This window comes from Paramormyrops kingsleyae, chromosome 13, assembly GCF_048594095.1.
Source record: "Paramormyrops kingsleyae isolate MSU_618 chromosome 13, PKINGS_0.4, whole genome shotgun sequence".
Taxonomy (NCBI): Eukaryota; Metazoa; Chordata; class Actinopteri; order Osteoglossiformes; family Mormyridae; genus Paramormyrops; species Paramormyrops kingsleyae.
The window spans coordinates 24,842,404-24,853,299 of NC_132809.1; the positions used below are offsets into that span (position 1 = coordinate 24,842,404).

The 10,896-nt window shown below is 46.4% G+C and overlaps 2 protein-coding genes across 2 annotated transcripts; one reads left to right on the plus strand and one right to left on the minus strand.

Annotated features, from left to right (window-relative positions):
* Positions 1-525: 525 nt before the first annotated feature.
* Positions 526-1,251, minus strand: LOC111850591 (regulator of G-protein signaling 9-binding protein-like). The gene has a single exon (XM_023824628.2). It carries the CDS (start codon positions 1,249-1,251, stop codon positions 526-528), a length of 726 nt encoding a protein of 241 aa, XP_023680396.2.
* Positions 1,252-5,432: 4,181 nt separating this feature from the next.
* On the plus strand, positions 5,433-10,891 carry terfa (telomeric repeat binding factor a). Its single transcript, XM_023811149.2, has 11 exons — positions 5,433-5,672; positions 6,446-6,541; positions 6,766-6,896; positions 8,421-8,507; positions 8,707-8,847; positions 9,092-9,228; positions 9,340-9,861; positions 9,940-10,041; positions 10,128-10,210; positions 10,302-10,354; positions 10,452-10,891. The coding sequence occupies exons 1-11, from the start codon at positions 5,501-5,503 to the stop codon at positions 10,608-10,610; spliced, it is 1,683 nt and encodes a 560-aa protein (XP_023666917.2). The 5' UTR covers positions 5,433-5,500; the 3' UTR covers positions 10,611-10,891.
* Positions 10,892-10,896: the final 5 nt, after the last annotated feature.

The following is a 10,896-nucleotide window of genomic DNA, read 5'->3' on the forward strand; positions in this document are numbered from 1 at the left end:
CATGGATGCTGGCCACTGGCATCTGCTTTAAACCAGTAGTGTCTTGAATTAACATGAACCAAAATTCTTTTTGTTGTGTGTGTCTGCACATAATTAAATGACGAAATTCAGCTCTGGCCTAGTGTATTTCACAAGACATCAGGCAATTTTCTACTGACCTTGTTAATGCATTTCAATAAAAAGAGTCCCTGCCCCCCCACCAAAAAAAAAACAGAAAAAAAACATTAAGCAGTACAGGATTCTAGCCATGGTGTAGCATGCGGTCATTTCGGACTTCATCCTTGATTTCTTCATGAAAAGCAGTGATACAATGACAGGTAGATGGCATTAGGTAGATGTTCTCGCATCTCACTATTGTATTAATGAGCCAACCAGCATGACATGTAGACTATACTCTCAGCTTGTGTCTGTCTGAAATTATGCAGACATATTTTGCTCCTGTCCGCACCTCCGGCTTTGACATTTACTCCGCATGTGCAGCACCTGCTAGTGTTTCATAAGGAAAAAACGGCGTATTAGGCCATCTCAGGAAAGTTTAATTACGCAAAATGCCAGAATTCCCGCAATGAAGAGAATGCCGGTGAAAATGATTCCAGGCAGGATTTTGCGAAGGCCAGGTTCACTGCTCAGGCATGCGGGCTCCTCGCAGAGAGAGATGATGCCCGCGGAGGATTTCCGCACGCTGCCGGTGGACTTCAGCTCCGCACCCGCCTCCTGTTTGGCTTCTACTGTCCACGGTGCTACTTGCACCTTCATCTCCATCTCTTCTATCATCTGGCTGACGTGGAGGATCTCCTTCTGAAGCTCCTTCAGATCGACCGTGTCGATGTTGCTCTCGGCCTCGTACTTCATGTTGTGCACGTTCATCGCCCTGGCCGCCACAGTGCTGGTACTGCCACTTACTCCGGTTTGGACCAGGTGTCGGACGGGCATCATTAGAGGGAAATCCCGCCCGATATCCAGGGACCGCGTCATGTCTGCATCCAGCAGCTCCATGCTGCTGGAGAATAACACCCAGAGGCGCTCGTACTCAGATCGCTCTTCCTCACTGATGTTCCTGTCTTTCAGCAAAGCGGTCAGTTTGCAGCGGTTCGCCGCCGCCAGCTCCTGTGCCTTCCTCCGCGTCCTCCTGAGCTCCTCCCGCAGATTCTGCGAGTCTGAGCTGCTGCCCAGGGTGATGACCAGATGTCTGTAGCAAGCAGTCACTTTATTCAGGGCGTCCAGCAGAGTTTTGCACTCGTCCTTCCCCATTTCCTTTCTAGTGATTTTTTTATTTTAGATATTGACCGGTACCCTATAAGGTATATCCTCTGCATCTGCAGAAATTGCCGGCAGCCTCTAGTCTTTCAGCATGTTTCCGGAGCACATCCCTCTCTGCTGCTGCTCCATGATCGTATACCAGCTTTAGTGAGACGGCTGCGTACTTAGGTGCCCATGTAGGCTTAGACAGAATGAAATGCTTCCATTGGACGAGTTACCGCTTTCTCGGCTGCTGTTACGGTTCAGTATTGATGTGCCAGTCTCCTCCAAAGAAGTAGCTGCTTGGCTTATTTTCTATTTGGCAATTTGCGATAGCATTCCTGGCTGCGGTTTCTGTGGACATCAATCCGACTTCAAGGCAGGGACAGATGCCACCATGACACAATGCCGTCCACCCCAGTGCTCTTACACGTTCACTCACACCCTAACCCTGACCCTAACTGACCTTTCCTGCTCGGGGGATCGCCTTAAATCACAGGGTACAGCCCCCTAAGCAGCATGAATCAGCGCTCAAAGGTTTCTGCGATGCTCCCATCCTGCTGGTTTCGAATATCAAACACGCCCATCGGAGCTTGAATGGATTTGTGAGCGATTTGAGGGGATTATATTTATGCTGAGTGTTCTGGGGCTTAAACTGTTCATATAACATCTAGGCACGTCTGCCGATAATACTCTCAGCCCTGAATCGTGATCAGCTCTCCATTCCCAGCTCACTTATAAGCTGACCCTCTTACCATGTGAACAGCAGAGCACAAGCAGAAAGTAGAGATCAGCCCCAACCTCTCTGAGCTGTCAGCTTGGCCGCTGGGCCTGTATCTATTCAGGAGAGATGTGTTATTTTAAAAGCATCTCTTAAAACATTTTTCATATTCCAGCTTAACCCAAAATCAACCACTTTACATAATTGCTCTTTTTTCTTTGGTACTTAACATGTTGCTTTAAATGGTTATCTCACCTAATGAATGATGTAAACGTACATCCATCTGAGTATTCCCTTTCAAACGAGACCCCCTTTTAAATTTTATTTTAGCAGCCGTATTATGTACAGAGAATGCAGTGTGGCTTTGTTTTTAGCACCTGTCATTCATGCAGTCGTGCAGTTCCTCTTCTGGTTGGTGGGGAAGCAACCTATTGAAGATATGGACTAAAATATCTACGTGCAAATGCGTGTGCATACATGTATGCATGTGTGTATATCTATCAAGTGAGCTTTTGCAATCAACCCAAAGTCACCTGATAAGGTATAAAGATATTGATATTTCACAGCATAGAAGCCAGACATACAATCAGAGGCAGCTTGGAGCAGATCTCTTCAGCTTTGGGAGCAGGTTGGAGCAGACCGCCACAGCTTCACGAGCAGCTGCTTGGAGGAGACCTCCTCAGCTTCAGGAGCAGCTCTGAACAGACAAAGTAGACCTCCTCAGCTTCGGGAGAAGCTTGGAGCAGACCTCTGCAGTTTCGGGAAAAGCTCGGAGCAGACCTCCGCAGCTTCAGCTTCTCTCTTTTGAGTGTCCTGGGGTTTTGCAGTCAAACTAATTCTTTCTGCCATTTTATTTATCCAGCAATGCCTGCAGTCAAAGCCACTCAATTCCCCCCCCCCCCCCCCCAATCTACTCTGAGATGCTTGGACTGGATTTGTGAGCAGCAGCACAGAGCAGGGATTGGGCTGGGGGGAGGGCAGTTACATCATTTGCTGTGTGCACCTCAGATTACAGCAGAGCCGTTGTGCAACTGACAGTTCACACTGCGTCTGGAGGCAGAGAGAGGCCCAGCTCGTCTTTAAAGTCTGATTCTTATCAGCTTCTTCTGTCTTCCTTTTTCTGTGTTTGTATACATTGTCATCAGTGGCACATCAGCAATGTTAAAATGTACAGTCAATGTCCTCCGCAGCTGGTAAGATGGAGTTGGACGTGTAAGTGAAGTGGGACAGAGATATGCTGCAGTGCTTCACTGTTCTTTGAACATTTTTATAAGTATCATTTGCCAAAATGCCTACCCTGCTTCCTGTCTGCTTGTGCTCAGGTCTACCACAGCGGCATGGGTGGGAGTGGGTGGTCCTGGGCCCACCCATTCAGTGTTCACTCCCAGTAATACACTACAATAAAACAATTGTGTCTGACAGGTCTGTGTGTGTTCTTACAGAGAGAAAGTGCTGTAGAGAGGCTAACAGATTTTTCTTTCTCTTAGTTCATTGGGTCTTAGTAACACCAATGGCTATTTTAAAAACATTAATAAAAAAAGAAAATGTTGTTCAGTCTGTAGTGTGTGTTTGTCACCAAGATAATTGTTATGTGACTGTCTCACCTGATTTTCTGCCAGCCAACCCACGCTATGATTTCTGGCTCTGCTGTTGACTCAGCTTATTCAATAGCAAATTATAGAAAGGATATACTGAGTTATATTACATTAAAATGAAGATTTAATTTTGGAATACAACTGTAACAGTGCCAGCCTGATTGAGCTCAAAGAGATTTTTTTTTTCACTTCTCTGTTCACTTTTATGGCATTATAAAGTTGTCCATTTTGTTACCAATATACACATACAGAGATACAAAATACCACATTTAGCCGACACTGATGTCTTGGTCAGTGTGGTGTGTGGTGGGAGCCAGTCCCAGGCACAAGGCCAGTAAAAGGTACAGAGCAGTCAAAGGCCACACTAGTGAACAGCTTTTACCCCCATGTGGTACCTAGGCTGAACTGGACACTAAAGCACTCTCAATACCCCACACCGCACCACCGTATACTACCTATCCATTTGTACCTTGCGCATACTTATTGATTATTTTGTGTTTTGTACATATTATTAAATGTTATGTCTTGTGTTTTGTTCGCACCACTCGGGAGCTGCAATCCCAAACTTACTGAACTGTCATGTACAGTGACAATGAAGAATAAAATATTGAGTACATCCTGCATAGCATGGGCACTTCCATGCCTATATGCACCATGCTTACCACTGGCATTTAGACTTATTTGGTTAATGTTATCTAGGTTATTTGGAAGTGTACTTTTGGTACATCAACACCCACAGGACATAAACAATTTCATGCACTGGTCAGACTTCGTTTTGTTCCACTCGTCTTCCAGTTTCTTCTACAGTTCAGTAATTGTAGTGGCTTTGTTTGCCAGAACTTTATCGGTAATTATCTTCCTAAAATTTCTGAGATTTTTTAGGACTCTAGGCCAGCCATTTCATCACCTAGATGTTCTCAGCTTTGAGGAATTGCTTCCCCGGTTTTGCAGTGTGGTAAGAGGCACTGTCTTGGATAAAAATGACTGGCTGACTGGGTGACGCTCGTAGGGAAGGAACCGCATGGTGCTGAAGCAGGTTCTGATACTCATTAGCATTCACCTTCTCAGGTAGCCATATGAGAGGCCTGTGGCAGGGAACACATAAAACACCACGACACTTACCCCTCCCAACTTTACTGACTTCTTCACACACTTTTGGTGGAGTCTTTATCAAATCTAAAGCAGCACATAATATTTCACATATGAACCAACTAAATGAAACTGGCTTTCATCACTGAAATGATCTTTGGATCGGTTCTCCTCACCCTTTTCTTGCATGTGCTGTTCTTGTGTGCTTATCTTGGGTGTGACTGGCCTTTAATTTGGGACATGTATGACTTAATTTCTTTGTGCAGCTTGAATATTTGATAAATTAAGCTTTTGGTAATCACTAACTTCTCTTCAACTGGTTAAAATGGTCATCCTATCACCCTTGTACATTGTAGGGTTTCAGTCACCTTGGAGAGGCCCACCACTGTGCAAAATGCCTAGCAATGTTGCCAAACAGATTGGAGTTGCCAGATATTTCAATATATTTCAGATCAGAATCAAAAACTGTCAAGTATAACAAGTCATTCTCTAATTTTGTTCGCAAACCCAGGATTGCCAAATTTGGCCAGCTGGCTGACGTGAGATTTTCAATTCAATATAAGTCTACACACATTTATATACATGTATTACTTTCTGCATAATCCGAAGGATTTGCAAATTGTCCCAACACTGATGAACTGATTAAATTTTTCACTGATGAAAAATGATTAAGCGACTTTCAAAATGACAAAAATGTCTAGCTCTAATTCTAATCACTTTAGAACACACTGCTCGCCTAATAATTACCCGCCTTGCAGAAGAATAACCCGCATAGTAGTAGCAGCGCGGCTTGACCTTACCATCATGGCTACTGAAGCGGAAGTTGCATCGCTTAGCTTCCGCTTCTGGGAAGAACATGGCGGTAAATGAGAATTTGTCGCGTATTTGCGGACAGAGAAATGATGAAACTGTCGATTTGGAGCGTATGGTGAATCGGTGGAGTTTGGATTACTACTTGTTTTCCGCGCTGCAAGCCTTTAGGGATGGACGGTACGACGACTTCTCTCAAATTAGGGACATTATACAAAGTAAGTTTTAATTACTCGGCCGAGTACACCTGGTGGCTCTGGTGTTTTGAATTCACATGACCGCGGGAAAATGTTAAAGCGCCGAATTTCTGTTTTGCTCAGCAACGTGATGATTTAGTTTTTATATGTAAATAGTCGAATAGGCTTCCAACGGATGCCCTGGTACATTGTAATTTAGAATTATAATTTAGAGATCAGTGGTTATTGTTAACATACCACAGCACACAGTGCACAACAACGAAATGTCCTCTGCATTTAACCCATATGTGACATCGTGACATAGCAGGGGGCAGCTAATTCAGCGCCGGGAGAGCAGTGCTTGGGGGTGGTACCTTGCTCAGGGTACCTCAGTGGTGCCTTGCCAGTTGGGGATTCTAACCAGCTATCTTTCAATTACAAGTACGCTTCCCTAACCATTAAGACACTACTGCCACTAAGACACTAAGCAGTGTCGTAGCAAAAGCTGTACAGTACATACAAACACAGCAAGAACCCAATAAGACAGCTATTAAAATCAGAATCAGAAGTACTGCACTAAGGGCTTTCTGAGTATGCAAGAGTACATGACTGTAGTTTAGGGCTTGATACCAGAAAAGATGCCTTTTCAGCAGGACCTTTAAACCCAAAATGCTCCTGGGACAGGCTGATCCTAATCCCTCAGTGGTATGTGGATAAAAGTGTCTGCACCTCCTATTTGGCTCTTACAGTCTTTGGCTAAAGACTGCAGTATCATCCATGTGTACCAGCTATGTGTCTGTTTTGGTGCTCTACAGATTTACTGGTTCGGCCTTTCGAGTTCTCAGACATCGGGAAAAAGAAGATACGTGTCATGCAGTTCCTGTCCCGCATAAACGAAGGAGACAGGCTGGGTGAGAAATTCCTCCTTTTTCCAAACTCATTATCACTACTTTGATAGGGAAATGCTGATGCACAAATATTATTGCAACAATTCAAGCACCACAGTCCAGAATTTTTTGAATAGTCTCCATGTAAATGTGTAAGTGGGGTTAGGCTTGCCCCAGGGCATTTAGTGGAGGAGGAGTGTGTGCTGTTTGCCTAATGAGACCTGAAGGTGCATTCTGTTTGTCCCCAGACTGTATTTTCGACTCTCAGGAGTCCTGCACCCCCCTGGAGTCTGCCTTGTCCGTGTTGGAGTCCATCAGCCAGGAAGTGGAGGTGCCTCAGCAGGAACTGGAGAGAGTCCACAAGTCCATCTGTGAGATGGTGAGATCTGGCCCAGGTTTAGCAGATTGCTGTAGTTGGGGGAGTTGATGTGGCTCCGCACGGTGGTCTGGTGAAGTGAGGAAGAGCATTTCTGTTAGGATGTGTGAGTACAGGCAGTAAATATCAGCTTCGCTGCCACCCTGCATTAGTATAGTTCCATCTTTTTTTTTCTCCTCACGCAGTTATAAATATCAGCTTGCTGAGATTTCTGACGGAGATTAGCAGAATGACATCACACAATTGTTATGGGCTATGATTTTGACTGGCTATATTTACCTTAATGTAAGCTTCACAGAAGTGGTCCTTATATTGTTTTAAAACTATTGTCCAGCTCTGTAAATTGAACAAATAATAAAATGTATCAGTTTTTTTATGAAAGCTAGATCATAATGTCATGAACATCTCCAGAAAATGTGGTCTTTGGTTTTTATGTTGTCGCTGAGATAGCAGGTAGCGTCACATGCTTTCATATCGCTAATGGGCCTTTTCAATGGCAGCCAGACTGACATGAAACAGTATAACAAGCACAGGTGTCAGTAATAACATTAATTAAGGTTACAAATATGCTACAATGAAATTGAATGGAAGCTTCATTAATGTCATTGCAGACACCTGTACTTGCCATACTACTGAATAGGCCCACATGGCTAGTAAATATGGCTAATACTGTAAATGCCCTGCATTCGTCAGAGGTGAGTGAGGTGTGCAAATCGGTCCAGTGTAAGTGCACAATGAGGGAATCGCTCGACTTTTCAAGCATCATAGGTTATGTTTTGGCTACATATGAGGATAATTGGTTGCTGGGATGTGTTGAAGAAACTATACCCAGCACTCCCACTGGTTTCTTATATGCAGTGTTACTTGAACTTGAAATCTGATCTGATTGTTTGTGCTGATGTACATTTGAAGCTGCACGAGTATTGTTATATATCTTGTACTCTTTTGCGGTTTAACTTTTTTGAAATGGCACTATTTTTGCTATCAGCCCTTTATTCCTGAACTGGAATTGATTATTTTAATTTATTTGGAAAGATTTTTAGATTGCATGCCACTTTGTGCTTTTTTTAGGATCACACTTATTCAACTGTAAATTGAATTTGGAATTATTATACAGTGGATTTCTTGAACTCCAAATATAATTCAAATGAGAAATAAAATGCGACTGGGAACGGCTTGATTTATTACACAAGCAAAATGGGAGCAAGAGGAAATGCAGCACAATAATTGTTTTATCTTGATTATTTTGTTTTGATGAATGTTCCCAGCCCTCGCATGAGATACATTTTTCCCATTACATCCAGTGAAGTCCATTCAAAAGGAAGTAAGGTTTCTGTCTGGGTGCATTATCAGGTGCTACATCCCCCAGACAGTGAGGCTGATGATGGCACTCAGCCTTTACACGAGACACTGGTCGCACACAAACCAGTGGCTAAAGCTCGGATTCACTCCCAGTTCAGATCGTTCTGTTTTGATGTTTGATATTTTTTTTACCGTTCATTCTTAGTGATACGCTTTTAACTGCAGATCGTGGTACTGTGCCTTAAGAATGGAGAGTTTGAGAAGGCTGAGGACCGACTTCATACATACTTCCCTGAAGGACCGACAGGACGGGTGAGTTTTCTCAGCTGTCTGGTTTCCGTAGCGCAGGCCTTTACTTGCGGCAAGCTCCTTTCTGGTGCCGTCACTTTGCCAGCTGTGTTCACGTTCAGTGGGGTGTGTGGCAGTATTGGTGTGGTGCGCCTCTCTGTAGCTGCTCTGTGTAGCAGGTAGAGAAGCTGATACTTCCCCTTGTGCCATCGGTGTCCCGCAGGGTGGCATCTTCCTCAGACTGGCACAGCAGAGGACCAGCTCACACCATGCCCTCGAGAAGGTCACCTTTCAGCAGTTTAGACAAGACATGTTGAAGTTTTCTGCCAGCCTCTTCCCCAGCTCTGAACCCTTCCTCTTCAAGGTAAACCTGTCTGTGCCAAAACCACAGCCGTATACACATTCATTATTAGTCTTTTTTTTTTTTTTATCAAACTTGTGTGTACTTCCTAATGGATACAAAACATTCAAGTTACATTTGAATTTTTTCACTGCGGTTCATGCAATTTATTTGGGGAGGGGTTGGGGGCTGCCTAGGATAGAGCAGCAGCCAAGCATAATTTCAGACTGCCTAGTGTGAAGGTTGACCAGCACTGGGTTTTTTCCAGATGGCACGGAAGGTCCAGACCTTGAGACCCATGGCGGCGGACGACAAGGTCGCCGAACCGGAACCGGTTCTGGAACCGGACGGCGTCTCGGTGCGGCCGACGGAGCCGGAGGACAGTGGCACCATAACAGGACCCAGGTGCACAGATTGTCTCACATAGGGCTCAGGGCGCTGGTTCCTGGTTCCCGCTGGGATTTGAACCCGACCCTGTAGCGACTCCTGCATCTCCTCCCTCCTTGTGCCGTTCAGCTTCCTGAAGCTCCGCCTCCTGAAGTCCGCCTTCACACAGCTGGCAGCAGAGCAGGGCCTACTTACTACCTTCACCGAGCTGCAGGAGGCGCTAGAGCAGGAGCTGCAAGGGGAGAGCGGCAAGTGTGCGGGCAACACCTCCCCACGGACTCCCGCTCTGCATGCCCAGCCACCAGGGGGCGCTGGCAGTCCCAGGGAGGCCTCACAGGCGGAGATGCCTGTGCAGGGCCAGCAGAGGCCATACACTGTGTCCAGGCTGGTTATGGAGCCCGACAGTCAGCCCAGCGAGTTGGAGTCCTCCGCCAGCCAGGAGGAGACCTCGGGAGGCCGGGAGGAGCACGTGGCTGATCAGGAGGAGCACGTGGCTGATCAGGAGGAGCACGTGGCTGATCAGGAGGAGCATGTGGCTGATCAGGAGGAGCACGTGGCTGATCAGGAGGAGCTCGCAGCCAGTCCCCAGAGGAGCCCCCTGACCCGCCACCATCCCCGCCACAGGACCTCCAGGAGAGATACATATAACAGGTGAGCCAGAGCCAGCGTCTCCTCAGGAAGATCTGAGGTTTGTCACTGAGATAATTATGGTCCCTGTTCCCTGTGAAGACGTTTCCCCGATGACGACGAGGACAGTTCGGACATGTCGGACGCTCCGGAAGGCCTGGACCAGGACAGGGTTGCGCGGAGCTCGCCGTCCCCAGGGAAACGGTAGCTGTCCCTGGGCCACGCTGACTCTCCCCAGTCATCTCTGCTCCATGACCTTCCTCCTCACGCATTCACGCCTTCTCCCGCAGGTCCAGAGTGCTTGCAGTGGTGAAGGGAGCAAAGGCTGAGTGGAGTGATGAGGAGTCTTTGTTCAATTCGCCAACGAAAGACGGTAACGGAGATGTAGGGGGGGGGGCACGGGCTGCCGTAGCGCCTCCTGTCCGATGAAGACAGCGCTCTTTATCTTTCTTCTGCTCTCTAAGGCTCCAGGGGATGTCTGACTGGCGATGGCTCTGGAGGCCGAACTTTAAAGAAGGTAACAATGATGCTGTGGTCATGTGACATTGGTTGGTTGGGGGGGGGGTCTGTCCTGACAGATAGGGACCTCTTCCTGTCATGTTCGTCTTCCGCAGAGGTGGACGGTGGAGGAGAGCGAGTGGCTCAAGACGGGAGTGGCCAAGTACGGCGAAGGGAGCTGGGCCCAGATACGGAGCAGCTTCCCCTTTGTGGGCCGGACCCCAGTGAATATCAAGGACAGATGGAGGACCATGAAAAAGCTGAAGATGGTGTGATCCTCAAGACTAGGAGCCAGACTGAGACTGCCAAGAATGTGGAAACTGGAGCTGCTGGTGATTTAGCTATGGGCTGGGCAGTTTATTGCTTTTTGCATATCACACGTTCATTTGTTGGTGAGGTTGGTGATCCTGACAGCTGAGGGCAGCTTCCAGGTGCTGGGTGAAAGTGAACCCTCCTCCCCCCCTACTGTACTTTGAGAAATGCTGACCTTTAAAAGGTTACTGATGCAGTTTAATAATTTTCTGTAAATAAATATTACTTCATTTAGGTAATAAAAGTAAT

Excerpts from the sequence above, each read along its gene's own strand:
- terfa (XM_023811149.2), top strand. The coding sequence starts at position 5,501 with ATGGCGGTAAATGAGAATTTGTCGCGTATTTGCGGACAGAGAAATGAT. Across the intron at positions 6,542-6,765 it reads AAACGAAGGAGACAGGCTGG|ACTGTATTTTCGACTCTCAG; the intron begins GTGAGAAATTCC and ends GTTTGTCCCCAG. Across the intron at positions 8,508-8,706 it reads CTGAAGGACCGACAGGACGG|GGTGGCATCTTCCTCAGACT; the intron begins GTGAGTTTTCTC and ends GGTGTCCCGCAG.
- LOC111850591 (XM_023824628.2), bottom strand. The coding sequence starts at position 1,251 with ATGGGGAAGGACGAGTGCAAAACTCTGCTGGACGCCCTGAATAAAGTG.